The following is a 24168-nucleotide window of genomic DNA, read 5'->3' as shown; positions in this document are numbered from 1 at the left end:
CAAACATGTTACAACATACCCCACCCGGCTCTGATACAACATGTACCTCGCCGCCATCTTGAAAAAACATCCTCGTGCTCAAAAACAGCGGACAGCTGGAGAAATCCATTTTCACTCACGCAGCCTTAGAACCTACCCTCACCACCGCTACGGAGATCTTTCAAATTCGTGCACATCTAAATGCCCAAAACACACATTTTCTTGCAACTCATTTTTTTAGAATGACATTAAAAAAACATAAAATCGGCTCTCACCTCGAGACGCGTCCACCCAGCCACACGACAGAACAGGGAAAGATGGCGCCCGGAAAACCTCGTCGGCTGGTCGTGTCACGAGCGCTATCTATTGGATAAGTTTGGCACAATTCGCCCTGATACAACTTGGACATGATACAACTCTCCCCGCTCTCCCCTATAAGACAATACCAGCACGCCGCACGGTGCAGGAGAATGCGTATACAAACGACCAACGCTTGACCGGATCTGCTTGGGGTCGGCATAGTTCGTCAAAGGCGTACTAGCTAGGGGCCAGGGTGACCGTGCCCCCGCCTCGGATCAAACAGGCTGGGGGCCAGCAATGTCTGTATCTGCCCCTCCCCTTCCACTTTCAGTGCAGTGGCGGTCGCAAAGGGGGATCAGGGCCATACCCTCCCCCCCCCTCCAAAGGCTAATCAGGGGGCCATCATATCATTTGACCCCCCAAACAACCAATGGGCCCCCATGGGCGTATGGGGCTCTGGCCCTTATTCGATTGTCACGAGGCTCAAGAATCCCACGCTAGCTATTAACCCGCGCCCTGCTGGGGGGGGGGTGTTTGAACACCCCCCCCCCCTGTGGTTTTTCGCGAATATCTCAAAAACGGCGGCGCGGAGCGCCGCCGTTTTTGGTACACCTTATCATACATCAATTCTACACATGTTGTGAAAATTTCAGACCAAGGTCATTCAAGGTCAGGTCACCAGGTCACTCGAAGTGACCTCACCTCATAAAAAGTTTCAATGTCTGTCATAGCTACACCGAGTGACCGATCGCTTTGAAACTTTCAGCGATTGCTAAGAGCATTAGCATGTACAAAATGTATATCTCAGAATTTTGATATCGATGACCTAAGGTCAGGTCAATTTTGCGACCTCACCATTATAAGTCAATGGGAGAAAATTGAAATGCGCCTGTTTTGGACGAAAGACATTATAAACACTCCCAAACACTGAATTACAAGTGGTTTAGACACACTGAACATGAAAATGGTGTCTGTGACCCCTGTTTATGCCCTGAGGTCATCTTAGGTCACGAATGGTATCTAACAGTTTTTCGCAAATAACTTTTGATAGAGGCATGCTAGAGCGATGAAAACGCCTTAGATGTGTTCAGCTCGACGATACGGATCGGCTGATATGCAACATGACCCTTTCCGGTCAGGTCATGACCTTGACCTGAGGTCAAATTTTCAAGTTGACCTTTCAAGGTCAAATTATAGTTCGTTCGATGCGTCTTGACGAGAGGAACACGATGCCGGTAAAAGTAAGCTCGTACAATGCTTGGGTCAAAAGTTATTGCAGAAAAACTTTCCGAAAAAATCGGCTATTTTTGTAGTTTTTGCCCCCTGCAGGCAAAACCGTTGACGTTAGGTCAAATCTGAGAAAATTACTCAGAAAGGGCGTTAATAGGGCTATCGAATGCGCTTTTCCGCGGCGCTGTAGCTCTATTGGTTCCCGAGTTATGCGTTGGCTTCTTGGAAATTTTCGACATTCGACCTGGAAATCGGCGAAAATTTGCCTTCAATGACCTCTGGTGACCTGACCTTTGACCTGACCAAAAAATTGACCGAAGTAATTTCCTCATTATTTTTGACGCTCTTTCGAACGCCGCCTTCCGCGTATCGCTACGTGGCCCAGGAGCCGAGTTAGAAGGGGGGGGGTGTTCAAACACCCCCCCCAGCAGGGCGTGGAAATCCAGGACCCCCAGCCGGGCGCGGGTTAACAGCTCCCAAACCAGTCTTTGAGGGTCCTACATTGATCTCGGAGGGCCCTTCAGTGGCGGTCAAGCGCCCACATTGACCGCTGAGAACCCACATTGACCTCATTTGAGGGCCCCTAAACCGGCCTCAAGGGCCCAGCCGGCGTCTGAGAGCATCACACCGGCCTCTGGTGGCCTCATTTCTGTCTCTGGGGTCCCAAGACTAACCTTTAGGTGCCTCTGAGGGTCCCGCACTGAATTCTGAAGACCCGATGCCGGCCTCTAAGGGTCCGCATCGGCCTCTGAGGGTCCATCTTGGCCTTAGGGGTCCAACGCCGGCCCATGCCGGTCTGTTAGGGCCCCACACTGACCTCTAAGGGCCCATGCTGGCCTGTAAGGACCCACATTAGCCTATGAGGGCCTTGCACGGGATTCTGAAGACCTGATGCCGGTCTCTGAGGCCCATCTTGGTTTTTGAGGGTCTTCTGCTGGTCTCAGGGGTCCAACACCGGCCCATGCCGGTATTTTAGGGTCCCACATTGACCTCTGGGCTCTGAGGGACCCTCACTGGATTCTGAAGATCCTATGCCGGTCTCTAAGGGTCCGCATCGGCCTCTGAGGGCCTACCTTGGCCTATGAGGGCCCTCCGCTGGTCTCCAGGTTCCTGGTCCCGCCCATGGCGGTCTGTTACGGCCCCACACTGACCTCTAAGGGCCCATGCTGGCCTGTAAGGACCCGCATTGGCCTCTGAGGGCCTTGCACTGGATTCTGAAGACCCGATGCTGGCCTCTGAAACTCATCTTGGGTTTTGAGGGCCTTCTGCTGGCCTCTGGGGTCCAACACCGGCCCGGCCCATGCCGGCATTTTAGGGTCCCACACTGACCTCTGAGGGCCCATGCTGGCCTGTAAGGACCCACATTAGCCTCTGATGGCCCAAGTCGGCATCTAAAGGTCTCATCCTGCCCTTTGCAGGCCCTGTACTGGTCTCTGAGGGCCTTAACCCTCGCCGGCCGATGGGGGGGGGGGGTGCCGCCCCTCCATAGTTTTTTTTTTCGCGATAGCTCCGAACACGCCGGCGATAGAGAGCTGAAGCTTTGCATAGCTGACCTTTGAATCAAGCCGAATCTTTTGGCACCAACTGCATTTTCGGGTCAGATCAGGTCACTGACCCATGAGGTCATAAGTGAACCTCTGCACGGTCTTCAGATGTCGCAACTTCGCAACGCCCTCACTGCCAGAGGAGATTTCACAGGGAAATGAACCTTGGACTTTGGAGGACCTAGTATCCATTAGGAGTCTCACAACTCATATGAGGTCAGGTCATTTTCGTGACCTCACCATTAGGTATAAGTCAATGGGGATAAACTGAAAACTTTTTCTGGCGCCGGAAACGATCTCCAAATATCTCAAGCACACCGAATCGTGATTTCATGCTTTCCTTGCAAGGTTCGATGCGTCACTTTTGCAATGTTGACCTTGCGCGACGTCATTTATGAAGTTATAAGGGTCATATTAGTTTGACGTCAATACCTACCGATCAAATTGAGCTAGCGAGTCGGGAACGCCATCAATGGACTCAGGAAGACCTGCCGAATCGGATGATATGCGACATGAGCTCAATCGACCAATGTCGTGACCTGGGGGGCGCTGATCTGACCGTGACCCGAGGTCAACACCCTCAGTTTACCTCACCCAAACAAAAAGTATATATCATTCGACGCGCCTGAGAGAGGCGAACACGATGCTGGCAAAATCGCGGCTCTGCGGCCGTTTTTTAAGTTATTCATTTAAAAACGGAACCGTGCCTTGAGACACTTGACCTGACCTCAGAGGTCACCGGTTGACCTAGGACCTTAAAATCGGGTATCGATCTCTGCGTCTTGTAACGGCGCACACGCTCGACGCTCGTTTTTCCGCGACTTGCTAGCTCCACCTGGGGCGAAACGGCGAGGGGGTCGTACCCGCCCCCGCCCCGTCGGCCGGCGCGTATGTAGAAAACCTATAGGTCCGGGCCGTCGAGGGTTAAACTGGCCTCTGAGGGCCCAGCCCGACCTCTAAAAGTCCCACATCTGCCTCTGATAGTCAATCAGCCCAGTTGCAGTGGTCGCTGAGCTGATATAAAACCTCTAAAAACGTTATAGGTTTGGTTGAGCCTAGCTGGGCCGTTCATGCTGATTTTTATAGGTATATTGAAAAGACTCGCTTTGCACTTTTCACGCTTGCTCGTAATGAAAAAGTTGCTGGATGCCTCTGGAATTTGCATGGGTGCCAACGGCTGCGGAGGACAGGGGAACGCGTCCATCAGTTTGAGTTTATGGACGGGAGTCTCCCTGAAATTTTAACCAATTTTGTTTTTGTTTTTGTCTCAATTTTTTTTTATCTCTGAGCATGTTTGTGAAAAGAAAGTGGCCGAAATCCGAGGAGAAATTGGATTTTGGGGGTAGGTTAGGTTTTGGACCTCTGTGAACCTGGCCCCCCCACTTTCGAAAACGTTCCTACGCCTATGCACTCACCACAGGTCGCCAACACCATGTTGGCGACAACACTTCCTCACACCCCACGGAAATGAATATCGACGCATCCGGCATATCTGTCATTTACATACCTACATAAAATATTCCAAATATACCAGCAAAAAGTATCTGACATGACTATTACTCTGATCACAGTCCCTGTTTCACCTCTCCCTGAACGGTGTTACCATAATCAGTTAGGTATATGGTGTTCGTCACTATACCTAACCACTTACAACGATAACCTGTCCGTGTCACCACCACTCACTGAACATGACCAGCGCGGTAACCCGTGGTCCCAGCTCCTTGGCTAGCTGGTTGATGACGTCATCTCCCGCCTGTTGTATGACGACCTCCAGCCCATGGTCGGACCGTCTGCTCTTCGCCAGTTTCGCCGGCTTCCCCGTCTCCCCCGGTCCTGTCGGAGAGAGAGCTGTGTCAGCTGACTGCAGTCGGACGGAGCTGCCGCCGGGATGGGAGGCCGCTGATACTATGGTATGTAACAATGAAACAGCCGATACTGACACCAACACAGCCGACTCGTCACTGATAGGAATGAGTTTGGCAATGTCTGTTGTATACAAGCACACATATTGTTGTACCTACATAGCTCAGCATGGACCATGAACTATGAACAATAGAGATTGAACACTATCGACGATGCTGTCAAAACTCTCTGTATTGGATGTCAGGTAATGATCAACATTAGGCGTCTGTTTCGTATGATCATTTGTAGAGCATGTGGTCTTCAAAACAACGTCTATCATAATTTTGACAAGAGTTACAGTGAATACGCATTACACATTTTTCTGTGATGATGCCACTGCCCGCTAAAACACTGTTTTTGTATGTAGATTAATTAACCCGCGCACCGACGGGGGTCTGCGCCAACTTAGTACCGACGGGGGGGGGGGGGGGGGCGGATGACCGCCCCCCCCTGAGATCTCGAGAACGAAGCAAGATAGCGACAAGCGGTAAACGGCATCGGATACGCACGGACAAGGTCTACAATTTTTACTAAGGTCATTTTCAGGTCAGGTCAAAGATGACGTCACAGGGGTCGAAAAAGTCAAAATGGCGGCGCTAGATATGGAGAGGGTTTTTCTCGAATAACTTTCGAAGTAGTCAAGATAGGAACAAACTAAGGGCATCATCGTGATCCTCTCGTCAATCCGCATCGAATGATATATATGTTGACCTCGAAAGGTCAAGGTCAAAGGTTGACCTCAGGTCACGTGACCTCGAGGTCATCATGTATATCATTCGATGCGTCTTGACGAGCTGAACACAATGAGACCATCCGCGCGGCTGTATCTTGTGCCTGTAAGGAGTTATTGGCAAAAAACCTTTGGTGACCTTTGATGACGTCACATGACCTTACAGCTGCCCAACAGCAAAACAGACCTCAAGGTAGTGAAGGTTGATCGTATGTGAAGTCATGTATGGTATATGGGGCCATTCCGACCCGTTTTAGTGGTAAAAACAGGGAGTTGATTTTTCCCCCATTGACTTATAATGGGGAGGTCGCGAAATTGACCTGACCTTAGGTCACCGACATCAAAATTCCGAGATATACAAATTGTAGCTACTGATGACCTAATAACATCCTGCGACTTTCAAAGGCCTCCGACATCTACTGTAGCTCTGGCACGGTGACAAAGTTGCAAAAAAGTGACTTGAGGTTGGGTCATTCAAAGTGACCTGGTGACCTGACCTTAAAAGTTAGGAGGTTCAAACTTGCACACCATGTGTAAAATTGATGAGGTTATAGTCATACCAAATTTCGCGGCGCTACGCGCCGCGGTTTTCCCGCTATCCGCGAAAAACCTCAGGGGGGGGGGCGGATATCCGCCCCCCCCGTCGGTGCGCGGGTTAATATTATTGCATATGGTATCGGACCGGCTAAACATTACAGCCCACATGCATGGCTGCAATCGCAATACCTACTACTAAGCGCTGTCCTCACCACACAGCAGTGTGATTAGGTACAAGTTTCATCGATGACATCTCACCGTAAACGTCCAGGCGCCTCAAGGACGGCGGCAGCAGCTGCAGCCACCGTCCCGTCGAGTCAGGAGGAATGGAGACTGTGAGCTCCTCCAAGGTTCGGAGGGACTCCAAAACCATTATCACCTGCTTCTCGCTATGACCCGGTGGAAATGTGAACTGCTTCACAGTCGAGAGTTCCTCCTTCTGGACCGTGACTACACTGGCCGCAGGTGATTGGCTCGATGTCGGCATCGAGACGTCACTGGCCGCCGGCCACTGGAGCCCTCTCTGTGCTGTGTCGTTGATGCTGGTTTCTGTAGATTGACTGCAAAAGCAAACGAGAATAACGTTGAAGGCTCATACATAAAACTCGCACCTAGATTGAGAGGGAGCGGTCAGGTGAACCCAATCAGTTTTTGACAAATAACTAATTCGCGTAAAAAAGGGAAATCACGACGAAACTTTCAGTAGCCTGAAGTTGAAATTACACTTATGCCCTAACATTTCATGCTGCTGATCCAGCTGGCCTTAATTTGTGACCTGTTTCTCGAGACCAAGTCGGTTGGTCTCGAGACTGAGACATCTGGTTGATGCACATTGATTTAACAGACGATCAACTGTATCAAAATTATTTCTACCTGGCGACTCGTAGCTCGTATTTGCCCTTATTTACACCCCCCCTCCCCCCGGGATAGACGACTTCTCAGGAATTATAACTGAACTAATAAATAAATCACACGGCGTGTAACATAACAGGGCCTCGGCTAACATACTGGGGCAAATGCCCCTACTGCACCTAATTCCTTGACTCTACTGGGGCAAATGCCCCAGTAGAGTCCAGGAATGCCCCAGTAGTGGTCAGGCTTTGCCCAACATTCACAAAATGATCATATCTTAACCCGCGCCCTGCTGGGGGTCCTGGATTTCCACGCCCTGCTGGGGGGGGGGGGTGTTTGAACACCCCCCCCCCCTTGTAAGTCGGCTCCTGGGCCACGTAGCGATACGCGGAAGGCGGCGTTCGAAAGAGCGTCAAAAATAATGACGAAATCACTTCGGTCAATTTTTTGGTCAGGTCAAAGGTCAGGTCACCAGAAGTCATTTAAGGCAAAATTTCGCCGATTTCCAGGTCGAATGTCGAAAATTTCCAAGAAGCCAACGCATAACTCGGGAACCAATAGAGCTACAGCTCCGCGGAAAAGCGCATTCGATAGCCCTATTAACGCCCTTTCTGAGTAATTTTCTCAGATTTGACCTAACGTCAACGGTTTTGCCTGCAGGGGGCAAAAACTGCAAAAATAGTCGATTTTTTCGAAAACACTTTTTTCTGCAATAACTTTTGACCCAAACCTTGTACGAGCTTACTTTTACCGGCATCGTGTTCCTCTCGTCAAGACTCATCGAATGAACTATAACTTGACCTTGAAAGGTCAACTTGAAAATTTGACCTCAGGTCAAGGTCATGACCTGACCGGAAAGGGTCATGTTGCATATCAGTCGTTCCGTATCGTCGAGCTGAACACATCTAAGGCGTTTTCATCGCTCTAGCATGCCTCTATCAAAAGTTATTGGCGAAAAACTGTTAGATACCATTCGTGACCTAAGATGACCTCAGGGCATAAACAAGAGTCACGGACACCATTTTCATGTTCAGTGTGTATAAACCACTTGTAATTCGGTGTTTGGGAGTGTTTATAATGTCTTTCATCCAAAAGAGGCGCATTTCAATTTTCTCCCATTGACTTAAAATGGGGAGGTCGCAAAATTGACCTGACGTTAGGTCATCGATATCAAAATTATGAGATATACATTTTGTACATGCTATTGCTCTTAGCAATCGCTGAAAGTTTCAAAGCGATCGGTCACTCGGTGTAGCTATGACAGACATTGAAAGTTTTTATGAGGTGAGGTCACTTCAAGTGACCTGGTGACCTGACCTTGAATGACCTTGGTCTGAAATTTTCACAACATGTGTAGAATTGATGTATGATAAGGTGTACCAAAAACGGCGGCGCTCCGCGCCGCCGTTTTTGAGATATTCGCGAAAAACCACAAATGGTGGGGTGTTCAAACACCCCCCCCCCCCAGCAGGGCGCGGGTTAAGTCTTAACCCTCGTCCGTATTGGTGGGGGGTCGAACGGACCCCCCTTGGCTTTTCGCGAATAACTCGCGTAATAAACGGCCGATCGCGACGAAACTTTCAGTACCCTCGCGGGCCTCGCGTTAATCAATTTTACACCTACCCTAATAAAATTCATGACCCTGATCCCAATGACCTTTGACCAGTGACCTCATTTTCGAGACAATGTTTGGCCAAGATCGCGATTCGGCGTATGTCGGCTCGCATTAGCCGCGCGTTTGCAGTCTTTTCATGGTTTCAAGCGTTCAAACATGGGATATCGTGTTCCTCCCATGCATTAGGGGGAGTGTCAATGTCACCAGAAGGTCAGGTCAGGTCATTGACCTTTGATGATTTCGGTTGTTGCCTTCGTAACATGTTAAGAATCTGTCAGAGGCGGTTGCCACCTACTATGAATACCCGGCAAAACCCTTACTGGTTATCCTGACCTGACCAGACCTGGCCTAAATGTATGAAGACACCCTCTATGATCATAACTGACATGATATTGGTGATCATCACCCCGAACAACCCCAAAGAAGCCACGTGTTACGATGTTCTAACAGGTCCCGATTTTCCCGACTTTTGGGTCATTGACTTGATCTGCAAGGTGAACTAATGACCTAGGACCTTAAAATTGGGTATCATCGGCTTTCTCCCGTCATGGGCAACACGCTCGTTTTTTTTCGCGAAGCTCTTTGCTCAATCAGGGGCCAAACGGCAAGGGGAGTCCAACGGACCCCCCCCCTCCCCTTTATACGTTCGCGGCTGACAAACCACCAATACGGGCGAGGGTTAACAATCAAGTTGAGTATTTCGTCGCCTAACTCTCGAAGATTCGTATGTCCGCTTCTCTATGGAGTTTGGACCGTAACGTGTTAGAACGTCGTGAAGTGTGGCTGCTATGGGGGTTTTCGGGGTGCTGATCACGAATATCATCGGTTAGCTTTGATCACAAATGATGTCTTCATGCATTTAGGCCAGGTCGGGTAAGGTCAGGTCAACCAGTAGGGGTCCTGCCGGGTATTCCTAGTACCTATGTGTCAACGGCCTCTGACAGCTTCGTAACATGCTACGAAGGTACAACAAGTACTTCGTAAATGTTCAATCAAAGGGTTGCTAAATTTGAATTCAGCTCCAAAACTAGCCTAGTAACATGTAAAACTCAAAAAAGGAATCGAGGTCATTATAAAATTAATCACCTGACCTGACCTTCAGGTCACCTTGACACCCGCCCTAATGCATGGGACTACTATCTTTTCGCATGTTTGAACGCTGCAAACCACGAAAAAAAAACTGCAAACGCGCGGCTAATGCAAGCCGACATACGCCGAATCGCGATTCCGGCCAAACATGGCCTCGAGAAAAAGGTCACAGGTCAAAGGTCATATGGGTCAGGGTGATGAAATGTTTAGGGTAGGTGTAAAATTGATTATCCCGGCAGTTGTTGGGGTATTTTGCCATCCACCGTTTGCTGGGGGGGGGGGGGAATAAACGCCCCCAGCCGATAACTCGAGAACCAATAGGCGCAGCGAAACGCACGAGGCGGCAAACGAAAGAACGCGACGTGACGCTTCAGATGAGTACTTCTAAGTTGAATTTTGAGTTCACAGGTCGGGTCAAGGTCAGGTCAAACCCCTGAAATCGGGTTTTCAGTAGCATGGACTTCAGAACCTCGCAATGGGCGCCTCTCGTCATAATTTCTGTCACAACGGTGCACAATCCTTTATATAAGGCCTAAAAGAGTGTCAGATCCGTGTAAGAGTCAGTCAAGCATAGGTCAGGGTCAAGGTCAGGTCTACCAGGTAGGCACATATCCCCGAAAATCAAAACTGATATTCGCAGCCTGTGACACATGTTTTAGGGGTAATTTTGGACGTAGAACACGATGGTGGCATTAATCTTATCATATGCGTACGTGTTTGGTTCAAAAAGTTAAATTGAAGAAATGCATGTATCATGGTCGTGAAGTAGTCACGAGAAATTGCCAAGATTCAGTTCAAGATTTTGGAAAATGCGGAACGATAATCAAAAATCGAAGATAGCCATTTGATTGTTCATGGTATTGGCAGTCTCATGGCGTTTACGGCATGTTTGTATGTCTTATCTGTGATTTTATGTTTTTTTAACATATGCCGTTTTTGGTCGAAAACTCAGAAATTATTACGTCACTAAAACCTCGATATCTCAAAAAAGCTTCGTCCGATTTTTTGAAACTTTGTCATAAGAAACTTCAATCAATTCCCTACAGGTATCCAAATTGTGTTTATGCTATAGCGCGGCGAAAAAAGTGGGGGGGCGTTTCACGCCCCTCCCCCCCCCCCCAGCAACTCGCGGGTTAACGCGAGGTACTGAAAGTTTCGTTGCGATCGGCCGCTTTTTACGAAAGTTATTCGCGAAAAACCGATGGCAGTAGGGGTCCGTTCGACGCCTCCCCCCTCCCCGCACTATATGGGCGAGGGTTAATTTAACCCTCGCCCGCACATGCCATTTTACCATCCTAGAACGCACATGGGGGGTTGCCACCACCACCCCCCCCCCCGCGCCATTTCGTTCCTGTTGAAGATAGAGCTTCGCGGTAAAGACCAAAAAGATTCTTTGGGAAGAGACGAATACAATGATACCCAGTTTTACCTTCTCAGGTCAGTCATTGACCTTCCAGGTCAGGTTAAACTAAAAAATGTTCCTGTTTTGGGTCACCGTTGGATATCAAGTGCGCTGCTTATCATATACCGATGACGATGCCGTTTTCTGGTACCAAGCCAGCTAGAACCTCTTTGTCACACTTCCCGACCAGGTTTTTGCGGCTGAGGTCATTTCAGGTCAAGCTAGGTCAAGGTCAATGATATGTGTTTGTATGTCTGTGTGTGTCTGTGTGTATACTGATGTGTGCACCGATTGTTTATGTGTCCATATTACCTACATGAAATCATAATCTGAGAAGCTTTTACCAAAAATACAGTCAAAAAATTCACGAAAAGCAAATTCAACTTGCCTAACGCAATTATTTTAGATGACCTAGGTTGACCTAGACCCTGACCTTGACATCAGTACATCGTCGAACAACATGTTCCATGATAGGTGGGAGGTAAGACTGGCAAAAAAAAGGCCGAAAGCAAGGTGTCAAAAGCTCATAAGGCCCATAGCCAACGCAAGATGTTAATAATTGGTCATTTGGGTCATGACATGACCTGAAAAAGAAAGTCATATCTCCGAAAAAACAGAAACCTGAAAGTTGAAATTTTCAGTGGACATCAAGAAAGGATAGAGGAGCAGCTACACGAAAAATCAGGCTTCTAGCTCTAAAGATATTGAGTGCAGAGCAGAAAGCCTACCTGGGGGGGGGGGGGGGAACCCCATGTGCGGGCGAGGGTTCACAGTCTTCTATATCATCATGCAAAAGGGTATGGAGTTATTTATTAGCAGTTACTGACTAATGCCAGCGCTGCAAAAGCCCAGCATATTACGTTAACCCTCGCACGACCAGGCCATTTCTCATAACACGAACGACCAGGGGGGGGGGGTTGTTACGACCCCCCCCCCTGGCGTTTCGAAACGGAAGGTCGTAGAGCTTAGCGGAAAAACCAACGGATTGCTCTCAACGAGATCTCGCGATTGGTGGTATATTTTTTGGTCCTAGGTCAACATTTGACCTACTTTTGACCGGTCAAAGGTCAAATTTTCGGAAAAATATACTTTTTTTCAACTTTCGGCGGCGATTGCGGCAAAACGGTGGGAGATATCGACTTGAAACCTTCACTATCGTGTTCCTTGATCAATTCTCTATCGTTTGGTATGTATTTCGTTTCCCTAGCTCTAAAAATGGCGCGTTGGGAGCGCCGGAAGTCGGAAAGGTCACAGTCGGCGGCAGAAATTCGAAAAATCAAAATTAAAATTTTTGAAATCTGATTGTATTTTTGGATTTGGGAGGTCCATTTGCTCCCTATAGAAGCTAATATTGCTGCATATTCCCATTGAGGTGACAAGAATTAGCAAAATAGTGGTTCGGGCGCTTTTCAAAAATAGTACCGGACGCTGTTCCTCTTGTGACGTCATAGCTCCGTGACCTGACCTGACCCGGTCAAATTTTTTATACCATATGATAGCCAATACTTGCCCCAACATGCATGGGAAGTTTCATCACGATCCATCAACCGATGTCCGTACCACCGGCAGGAAACCTCGGGCGTTGGCACTCAGTTTGTGAAAATCCGGCCGGAGGCTGTACCTCTTATGACGTCATAACTCCGTGACCTGACATGACCCGATCAATTTTTTTTCGGCAAAAGATGCGCAAAGGTTGCCCCAGAGGGTATTGAAAATTTCAGCCCGCTACGACAAGCCGTTTAGCGTGCACTTCGAAAAAACCTCAGGGGGGGGGGGGTTGATACAACCCCCCCCCCCCCCTAGGCGTTCTAGGGTTAATTATCCGACGGTGGTTTTCGCCGCCATACTCGTACTAAGATTACTACAAATCCCGGCCATCAGAGCCACAATCCCGCTCCGTTCGGAGTAGTGGTGTCAATCGGAACTTGAATCTTCGGAATTCCGATTTTGTCCAATGTCCAATTCGGAATTCGGTTGGATAATGACAGCAGGCTTTGGACAACTTTGGACAATCGCTTGCTACACCTCAACATTTTTATAAAGTAATCGTGTTTAACATTGATTGGCTATTAGAAAGCTCAGCTTTCGATATGATTACCTTGTTTTGAGCTGGTAACGATACATTAATTGCAAATTAACCCTCGCCCGTAAACGGTGTTTTGCCACCTTCGCCCATGTAGGGGGGGGGGGGTGCGACCCCCCTGGCGTTTGAAAACGGAGCGTCATAGAGCTTAGCGGAAAAGACCAACGGATTGCTCTCAACGAGATCTCGCGATACCCTCGCATGTGTGCGGCGTTTTCCAGCTGTGTAGGGGGGGTCGGTTGGACCCCCCCCTTGCCGTTTGGCCCCTGATCGAACTAGAGCTTCGCGGAAAAAACGAGCGTGTTGCCCGTGACGAGAGGAAGCCGATGATACCCAATTTTAAGGTCCTAGGTCATTGGTTGACCTTCCAGGTCAGGTCAATGACCCAAAGTCGGGAAAATCGGGACCTGTTAGAAAGTCGTAAAGTGTGACTGCTAAGGGGTTTTCGGGGTGCTGATCACGAATATCGTGTTAGTTTTGATCACGGATGATGTCTTGAAGCATTTAGACCAGGTCGGGTCAGGTCAGGTCAGGTCAACCAGTAGGCGTCGTGACGGGTATTCGTAGTATGTGTCAACCACCTCTGACAGCTTCGTAACATGTTACGAAGTCACCAAAACTACTTCGTAAATGTTCAAATGGTTGCTAAATTCGAATTCAGCTCCAAAAACTAGCCTAGAAACATGTAAAACTCGAAAAAGTGAACCGAGGTCACCCGAGGTCACCAAAGGTCAATGATCTGACCTGACCTTCAGGTGACCTTGACACCCACGGGAGTAACATCAAATCACATGTTTGAACGTTTGAAACCACGAAAAGCTTGCAAACGTGCGGCTAGTGCGAGCCGACATACGCGAAATCGCGATTACGGCCAAACATGGTCTCGGAAAAGAGGTCACAGGTCAAAGGTCCTTTGGGTCAGGGTCATGAAATTTTCAGGATAGGTGTAAAATTGATCAATGCGAGGGTACTGAAAGTTTCGTCGCGATCGGCCGCTTTTTACGCGAGTTATTCGCGAAAAACCATGGGGGGGGTCCATCCGACCCCCCCCCCCTACACATGCGAGGGTTAATATTTGACCTACTTATGACCGGTCAAAGGTCAATTTTTCGGAAAAATCTAACTTTTTCAGATTTCCGCGCCGATCGCGGCAAAACTGTAAGAGATATCGACTTGAAATCTTCACTGTCGTGATCCTCGATCCAAAAGTGGAAAAAGTTACCCCGGCCGCGCCGGGGTCGGCCGAAGGTTACCCCGGCCACGGCCGGGGTGGCCGGGGCAGGTTCTCCACCCATGCCTCGATCAATTCTCTATCGTTTGGTGTGTATTTCGATGTCATAACTCTAAAAATGATGCGTTGGGAGCATCGGAAGTCTGCAAGGTCATTTGTGCATTGGGTCACGTCAGGCGTGTGACGTCACTGACCTGACCCTGACCCCAAATGAACTACAAGAAACATCCGACGATGCCTGAAATGGATAGCAAGTTCGAATTCAGGGCATCAAAACACCCCGAAAAGGCATACAAGTGCAAGAAGTCATTACAGGTCAACCGAGGTCACTGACCTTACCTTGACCTTTAGTAACCTTCAAAATGTCAACGGACATTGTGCCAATGTCAAATCAGCCAGTTGTGATTCTAAAACAATCCATCAGTGTGTCAGGTCAGTCGGCATTTATACCAATGTGAAGCAATCTCCAATTTAGCGTAAATCTGGCTGGAGGTTGTTCCCTTTATGACGTCATAACTCCGTGACCTGACATGACCTTGACAAAAAAACAAAAGTTGCGCAAAGGATGCCCCAAAGGGTACTGAAAATTTGAGCAGGCTATCTGAAACGGTTCGGCGTGTAGCTAAGAAAAACCTCAGGGGGGGTTGCACCCCCCCCCTACATGGGCGAGGGTTAAATAACGGTGTTGAGTGTAAACTATTGCGTAGATGTCGGACATCTTTGGACAAATGGCTGGCTTGGACATTTTTGGACAAACGGTCGACGTAAGCATTGGACATTGGACAGACATTGGACACATGTTTTCTAAAATAGACATCCCTAGTTCGGAGCCTCACCCATTGGTCGGGGCCGGGGTGGCCGCAGCGCCGGCACCAGTCGATCCAGTGGCGGCGGCCGGTGGTGCCGACGGGGCCGGGGTGGCCGCAGCGCCGGCACCAGTCGATCCAGTAGCAGTGGCCGGTGGTGCCGACGGGGCCGAGCCGGAGCTGGCCGGCTCAGGCGCCTTGGGGGCGGACGAGTTGGCCGGAGTAGGTGGCTTGGCCGCGGCGCCGCTCTCGCTGGAGGCCGGCTTAGACGCGGCGCTACCGAACGACGGCCATCCACCGAACACTGAGGAGCTGGAGCCGAACGGAGACGACTGGGCACCAGAGGCCACACCAAAGCCGCCGAACAGAGAGGCGGGCTTGGAGTCAATCCCGGAGCCGCCGAATATCTGGTCTTCTTTGGATGTCTTGTCGCCGGTGGTCGCCCCACCGAAGAGAGATACGGCTTTGTCAGTTCCCTTTTCTCCGAACACCGATGGGGTACCAAAGATGGACGTGGTTTTGGTTTCGGAAGAGGTCGTTCCTCCGAAAATAGACGCAGGTTTGGTTTCAGTTGACGACGCTCCTCCGGAGATCGAAGTTGTCTTGTTACCCGATGAACCTCCAAATATTGACGTGGTCTTTGTGTCCGCTGCCGCCGCTCCTCTGAAGATCGAGGATCCAGACTTGTCGGCGTCGCTGCCGAATGAGAATTTGAACGGCGACGAGGCTGCGGACGACACGCCGAACTCGAACGTGGCCTTGGGAGTCGCCTCGACGACCTTACCCTGGTCGCCGCCGAACGCAAACCAAAACGGGGCAGCCTTGAAATGGAAGGAGCTGTTGGGAGTGGCCGCTCCGGCGCCGGCGGCGGGGGCAGAGGTCACGACGCTGGAGGTGGTGGTACTGGAGACCGCGGCGCCAGAGCCAGAGGTCGAGCTGACAGGCCCCTCCCCCGTGGTGTTCTCGCCCCTTGCCTGCGATGGAAACCGGTGCAGGGGCGGCTTTAGTTCAGACATCCAGTTGAACACATCAGTAGTTGAACATATGAAAATACAATATAAAATAAAGGAACAATGACAAGGCGACAAGGGAACACTTAGCCCTCGCTGGACCTTTTATATTTTCTACATACTCGCACGTGCCGGCCGATGGAAGGGGGGGGGGGGTACGAACCCCCTCGCCGTTATGCCCCTGATGGAGCTCAAGAGCGTTGCGGAAAAAACGAGCGTGTGCGCTGTTACCATACGCAGTAAATGATACCCGATTATAAGTCCGCGCCCCGCTGGGGGTCCTGGATTTCCACGCACTGCTGGGGAAGGGGGGGGGCTCCCCCAGCACTCACCGCACCCGGCTACGGGCGGTGCTCGGCTTACGGGCAATCCCGCATGGGATAAAGTTGCCCGTCCAGCGCGGATCAGGGGGTTGCGGCGTGGAGGAGAAGGATTTGACTATCCTGAGGATGGAAACGATGGAACGGTGCGGATATCGATGGAGGCAGATATAGTCACTATAAGCTGAACATTCCATGAGCAAGGTTAGCAGGCGAACTGGCGACGAAATGGAGAGTGTGGTACTATTCTATGGGCAGACAATAGTGATGGACAGAGGGTGTCGAGAAACTATTAGCCACGTGCCTCGGGAAAGGTAGTGAGCCCTGGGGGCATCGTTCGTAGCTGGCTGACGGTTTGTGTTCTGACTGACTGACCTTGGCCGGTGTGCTGGTGGCGCCCTCGGCGGTCGGCGGACGGAACGAGAAGCTCGGCGTGCTCGGCTGAGCAGGTGGCGCTGTGGTCGGTCCAAAGCTGAAGCCAGTGGAGGCGGCAGCAGAGGCGCCGGTCGTGGTAACGCCAGTCCAGGCCGATGGTGCCTGGTCGAGCTTGATACCGCCGTTCGTGCTGGAGACCGTCCCGGTAGAGGGCGTCGTCTTACTAAACCCCGACCCGAAGATGGTGGAAGCCGTCGTGGCGGGGGCCTTGCCACCGCAGGAAAACAGCTCTTGCGGTATGGGGAGCTGCTGCAGCTGTAGTGACGCCTGCACCTCCAGCTGCTTCTGGTTCCTCATCTGGTCCACCTCCAGCTGCCGAATGGGCAGAAGGAGTGTCAGAGCTGGATACTTCAGTGACAACGGGACACTATCTAGGAGCACGATACGCAAGAATGCATGCACAACACTTATCGTTCCTTGCAACGTGATGAGATCCGACACAACATACCGGCGATGGTTAAATCAACAAGGGTGTGAGATAAACATGGTCAGCACAGTGAAGGTCTCTGCCATTGATGATGCGGTCGGACATTGTTGTGACTGCAGAGGCCACCCACCGCGGGGTTTGACGGGCCAGCAGCGCTCCGTCCCAGTGGGCCTGAATCGCCGTCCCCCTGACTCACGCTCAGCTCCTGCAGCTCTCGGCGCAGCTGCCGCAGCTCCTCGTTCAGCATGTCGCGAACGTCGGCCAGCACCGCGTCCCGCAGCTCCGCGGAACTCTGGGGCCGGGTGTGCGGGCCGGCCGCCGGCGGCGACTGCTGTTCCGTCAGAGTTATGACGGCTTCCTTCAGACCCTTCAGCTCGTTGCACAGGCGGTCCATGAGGGGACGCACCTCCTGAGCGGAGAGTACAGGTCTCGGGTCAGCCACACCCTCAGGTCCGCCAGAAAGTGTCATTCCTTGGATAGGGCACAACAATCATAAACACATACATACATCCGTGACGTTCAGAGTAGTAAAAAAAAACCTAATTCGTTTCTCTAATGTGGAAGTTCCATCCCAGGTCTCTTCTCCCTGCGCACGATTAGACCACTGTCCTGACCTCGACCCGAGGTCAACACCTTCAATCCGCGACCCACTGCACTGGTTTTTTTTGCAATAGCTTCTAAACCGCTTGACGTATCGCCGCCAAACTTTCAGTACCTTCGGCTGCATCAATTTGATACTTTTTTTAATTTCAACTTCGTATCTATCATAGGTCGGCCGGAAATGACGTCAGAGTGACGTCATGTTCGGCCAATTTCGACGCAAAACATTGAACCATTGGAATCGCTCCCAAGAGCTCAGTTTTTAACCCGCGCACCGACGAGTGGGGCCGGATATCCGCCCCCCCCCCTGAGGTTTTTCGCGAATAGCGGGAAAACCGCGGCGCGTAGCGCCGCGAAATTTAGTATGACTATTCCCTTATCAATTTTACACATGGTGTGCAAGTTTAAACCTCCTACCTTTCAAGGTCAGGTCACCAGGTCACTTTGAATGACCCAACCTCAAGTCACTTTTTTGCAAATTTGTCACCGTGCCAGAGCTACAGTAGATGTCGGAGGCCTTTGCAAGTCGCAGGATGTTATTAGGTCATTATTAGCTACAATTTGTATATCTCGGAATTTTGATATCGGTGACCTAAGGTCAGGTCGATTTCGCGACCTCCCCATTATAAGTCAATGGGGGAAAAAGCAACTACCTGTTTTTCCACTAAAACGGGTCGGAATGGCCCCATATACCATACATGACTTCATATACGATCAACTTTCACTACCTTGAGGTCTTTTTTGCTGTTGGGCAGCTGTGAGGTCATGTGACGTCATCAAAGGTCACCAAAGGTTTTTGGCCAATAACTCCGTACAGGAACAAGATACAGACGCGTGGATGGTCTCATTGTGTTCAGCTCGTCAAGACGCATCGAATGATATACATGACGACCTCGAGGTCACGTGACCTGAGGTCAACCTTTGACCTTGCCCTTTCGAGGTCAACATATATATCATTCGATGCGGATTGACGAGAGGATCACGATGATGCCCTTAGTTTGTTCCTATCTTGACTAATTCGAAAGTTATTCGAGAAAAACTCTCTCCATATTTAGCGCCGCCATTTTGACTTTTTCGACCCCTGTGACGTCATCTTTGACCTGACCTGAAAATGACCTTTGTAAAAATTGTAGATCTTGACCGTGCGTATCCGATGCCGTTTGCCGCTTGTCGCTATCTTGCTTCGTTCTCGAGATCTCAGGGGGGGGGGCGGTCATCCGCCCCCCCGTCGGTACTAAGTTGGCGCAGACCCCCGTCGGTGCGCGGGTTAACCCGCGCCCTGGTGGGGTCTGTTCATAACGCGACCTGGTGGGGGGGGGGGGGGCTATCTTTTGCCCCCCCCCCCTCGTATCTCCGAAACTACTGGACAGATCCGCAAAATTCAAACGGCGTTCGAAAGGCCTGTCAAATTTGTCGAATAAAACCAAATTTCATTGACCTCGGGGTCACCGATGACGTCACAGGTTAGGTCAAAGATAAAATGTTTCACCGTTCACGGGTCTTCTAGGGAATGCGCTATAACACCGAGGAAAACGCATTTTGTCGAGAATCAGCGATAGGGCGTCAGTTGCCTAGTAGATATGTTGCTATTAGAGGTCACTGGTAATAACAGGTCAGGTCACAGGTCAGGTCACCAAGGGTCACAGGTCAGGTCACATGAGCTCAACTTTACTAAGGTTGTGTGATACATGTTTTATGGCCAATTTTTCATTTCCAACTCAATGGTGTTGGTTATAAGACTATCAGGTACGGCTTAGGTCACTTTCTGGTGAAGTTCAGGTCAAGGTCAGGTCAAGGTCAGGCGAAAAAAGGTCAAATTTTAAAGTTGATAGTTTTGCATAAAGTAGGTATTGATTCGATGCAGCTCGTCACGGGGAGTCTAAAGGTGGTCTTTGTTTTGCGCTACGGGGTCTAGAATTGCTAAAAATTGGGTTTGAAAATTTGACGTCATCAATTTTGAACAGTTTTTTTCGCTATAACTTCGCCAAAAAAATAGCGGTATCAATCTCAAATTTGGTATGTGGATGGAAGGCGGTAGGGACTATCACATATATTCCGGTTTTTGCGAAAATCAAAAAACTTTTTGGATTTTTCGATTATTATATCCAAAAAATCTATTTTTTGATTTTTAGGGGTCAAAATCCATTAATTTCAAAAATCCGAGATAGCAGTTTTGTAGCCCTGTCCAATCTACAGCTTTTATGTCCTTATCATTTTTCTGTATTTGCAAAGCTATAGGCCTGACAGCTCTTCCCACGAAACCCTTTTTTGGGTCGAAAACGGCAAAACATGACGTCACTCTGACGTCATTTCCAGCCAACCTATCATAGCCTTTGGAAAAATTTTTGGTCACAATGTGTAAAATTGATGTCCGGGAGGGTACTGAAAGTTTGGTGACGATCGGCGCAGCGGTTTTGGAGATATATCAAAAAGTCTGGAGGGGGGCAAAAATAGCCCCCCCACCAGGTCGCGGGTTAACCCGCGCCCCAGATCGCGGTCTCAGCCAGCTTCGCCCTAGTGGGGGGGGGGGGGGCATATGTTACCACCCACCTCTAACTCAAAAACTAAGAGGGCTAGAAAGACGCGGTAAAAAGCAGTCGATAGCTCTCAATGCGTACGTTTGAAAGTACTTGGGTCATTTTTCACCTTAGAGCAACATTGGGGTCACCAGACGTCATCAAAGGTCAAAATTTGCCAATTGTCATGATATTTTTCAGAAAACATGCCGCTATCTCAGAAACTATGGTAGCTAGAAAAAAACATGGAAAAGCAATCGATAGCTTTTGAACATTTCTTTTGAAAAGGTCATTATCAATATTGACCTCAGGTCAATATTTTAGCCTCCAGAGGGCAAAAACTCCAAAAATAGCTGTTTTTACGAAAAGTGTTTTTCGACAATAACTTTCGACTACCAAAAGCCACCACATTTTTAGTAACAGAATCGTGTTCCCCTCGTCGAGACGCGTCGAAAGAACTATAATTTGACATTGAAAGGTAACTTCAAAATTTGACCTCAGGTCAAGGTCATGACCTTACCGGAAAAGGTCATGATGCATATCAGTCGATGCGTCTCAACAAGACAAACACAATGAGACCATCCCCCTGACTCACGCTCAGCTCCTGCAGCTCTCGGCGCAGCTGCCGCAGCTCCTCGTTCAGCATGTCGCGAACGTCGGCCAGCACCGCGTCCCGCAGCTCCGCGGAACTCTGGGGCCGGGTGTGCGGGCCGGCCGCCGGCGGCGACTGCTGTTCCGTCAGAGTTATGACGGCTTCCTTCAGACCCTTCAGCTCGTCGCACAGGCGGTCCATGAGGGGACGCACCTCCTGAGCGGAAAGTACAGGTCTCGGGTCAGCCACACCCTCAGGTCCGCCAGAAAGTGTCATTCCTTGGATAGGGGACAACAATCATAAACACATACATACCTACATCCGTGACGTTTCATGGTAGTCACCCTAATTCGTTTCCCTAATGTGGAAGTTCCATCCCAGGTCTCTTCTCCCTTCGCACGATTAGACCACTGTCCTGAGTCCTGACCTCGACCCGACCCTCGCCGGCACAGGTCATTTTGCGTCCTTCGACGGCACACGGGGGGGGGGGGGGTACGACCCCCCTCGCCTTTAGCCCCTGATCGAGCTAGAACTTCACGGTAAAAACGAGCGTGTTGCCCGTCACGTCAGAAAGCCGTTGATACCCAATTTTAACCCGCGCCCCAGTGGCGGTCTCGGCCAACTTCGCCCTAGTGAGGGGGGGCATATGTTACCACCCACCTCTAACTCAAAAACTAAGAGGGCTAGAAAGACGCGGCAAAAAGCAGTCGATAGCTCTCAATGCGTACGTTTGAAAGTATTTCGGTCATTTTTCACCTTAGAGCAATATTGGGGTCACCAGAGGTCATCAAAGGTCAAAATTTGCCAATTGTCATTATATTTTTCAGAAAACATGCCGCTCTCTCAGGAACTATGGTAACTAGAAAAACGCATGGAAAAGCAATCGATAGATTTTGAACTCTTCTTTTGAAAAGGTCATTATCAATATTGTCCTCAGGTCAACGGTTTAGCCTCCAGAGGGCAAAAACTCCAAAAATAGCTGTTTTTACGAAAAGTGTTTTTCGACAATAACTTTCGACTACAAAAAGCCACGACATTTCTATTGCCAGAATCGTGTTCCCCTCTTCGATACGCGTCGAATGAACTATAATTTGACCTTAAAAGGTCAACTTAAAATTTGACCTCAGGTCAAGGTCATGACCTGACCGGAAAAGGTCATGTTGCATATCAGTCGATGCGTCTCAACAAGACAAACACAATGAGACCATCCCCAGCGTTCTATCTCTTTCCAATCGCGAGTTATTGGCAAAAAACTGTTTGTAGCCTCAAATGACCTCGGATGACCTTTCTAGAGGCTATCAGCAAAAATGACACCTTGGTCATCACGAGTGGACTAAATCATTGTGATTCTGAAATATTTGGACTGTTCCTATGCGTACACACGGATCTAGAGGCATTTTCGTTTTTCTCCATTGACTTGTAATGGAAAGGTCATGCCACTGACCTGACCTTAGGTCACGGATATAAAAAATCCGAGATATACAAATTGTAGGCTCCCATAACAGCATGCAATCCACCAAGTTTAAAACCTTTTTGACAAACACTGCAGGCTGGACATGATTGCAAACTTTTTTTAACCCTCGCCGGCCGAGGGGGGGGGGCGGGTGCCGCCCCCCCCATAGGGTTTTTTTCGCGATAGCTCCGAACAGCTGGCGATAGAGAGCTGAAACTTAGCATACATGACCTTTGATCCAAGACGCATCTTTTGACACCAACCGCATTTTTGGGTCAGGTCAGGTCACTGACCTATGACGTCATAAGTGAACCTCTGCACGGTCTTCAGATGTCGCAACTTCGCAACGCCCTCACTGCCAGAGGAGATGTCACAGGGAAATGAAACTTACAGGATCTACTATCCATTATGAGTGTCACAACTTGTATATCTCGGATTTTTCCTAAAGGTCATATGAGGTCAGGTCATTTTCGTGACCTCACCATTATAAGTCAATGGGGAAAAATGAAAACTGCTATTCTGGCGCCGGGAACGATCTCCAACTATCTCAAGCACACAGAATCGTGATTTGATGCACTCCTTGCAAGGTTAGATGCGTCACTTTTGCAATGTTGACCTTGCGTGACGTCATTTATGACGTCATCAAGGTCATATTAGTTTTTCGTCAATAACTCCCGATCAAATTGAGCTAGCGAGTCGCGAAAGCCATCATTGGACTCAGGAAGACCTGCCGAATCGAATGATATGCGACATGACCTCTTTCGACCAACTTCGTGACCTGGGGGTGCTGACCTGACCTTGACCTGAGGTCAACACCCCAAGTTGACCTGACCCGAACAAAAAGTATATCATTCGACGCGCCTGAGCGAGGCGAACACGATGTTGCCAAAATCGCGGCTCTGCGGCCGTTTTTTGCAAAGTTATTCACCAAAAACCGAACCGTACCCTGGGGCACTTGACCTGACCTCAGAGGTCACCGGTTGACCTAGGACCTTAAAATCAGGTACCAATCTCTGCGTCTTGTAACGGCGCACACGCTCGTTTTTTCCGCGACGCGCTAGCTCCACAAGGGGCGAAACGGCGAGGGGGGGTCTTACCCGCCCCCCCCCCCTCGGCCGGCGCGTATGTAGAAAACCAATAGGTCCGGCGAGGGTTAACCCTCGCCGGACCTCGCCGGACCTCGCCGGCTTGGTCAGTTAACTTGACCTGGTGACCTGACCTGACATGACCTGGGGTCAAAATTTTACACATTGTCCAAAATTGATGTACCAAAAGCTACCCCAAGCGGCGCGGCGCTACGCGCCGCGGTTTTTTATTCACACGCGAATAACGCGACAGGGTGGTAACATATGCCCCCCCCACTGGGGCGAAGGTTAACCCTATTCCTGGCGGGCTCCGCCGGGACAAGAAACTGGCGGGGGGGGGGGGGCGATTCGGCCCCCCCGCCCTCAGATCTCAAAAAGTACACATCGCAGCGACAAACGGCAAACGGCATCGGATTCGCACGGTCAAGAT

At 49.8% G+C, this 24168-nt stretch overlaps 1 protein-coding gene across 1 annotated transcript in view; it reads right to left on the bottom strand.

Annotated features, from left to right (window-relative positions):
• Positions 1-4722: 4722 nt before the first annotated feature.
• Positions 4723-24168, bottom strand: part of LOC122389504 (keratin, type I cytoskeletal 9-like) — a 36700-nt gene continuing 17254 nt past the window's right edge. Inside the window, exons 2-7 of the mRNA XM_043381618.1 lie at positions 21204-21416; positions 17689-17901; positions 17006-17377; positions 15466-16274; positions 6481-6782; positions 4723-4886 (exon numbers count right to left, since the gene is read on the bottom strand). Coding sequence (XP_043237553.1) covers positions 4723-4886; positions 6481-6782; positions 15466-16274; positions 17006-17377; positions 17689-17901; positions 21204-21416 — 2073 coding nt within the window. The remainder of the gene's footprint in view (positions 4887-6480; positions 6783-15465; positions 16275-17005; positions 17378-17688; positions 17902-21203; positions 21417-24168) is intronic.

Source organism: Amphibalanus amphitrite, unplaced genomic scaffold, assembly GCF_019059575.1.
Source record: "Amphibalanus amphitrite isolate SeventyFive unplaced genomic scaffold, NRLGWU_Aamphi_draft 000360F_arrow, whole genome shotgun sequence".
Taxonomy (NCBI): domain Eukaryota; kingdom Metazoa; phylum Arthropoda; class Thecostraca; order Balanomorpha; family Balanidae; genus Amphibalanus; species Amphibalanus amphitrite.
The sequence above is the reverse complement of the archived record's forward strand: the minus strand, read 5'-3'. Positions and strand labels throughout refer to the sequence as shown.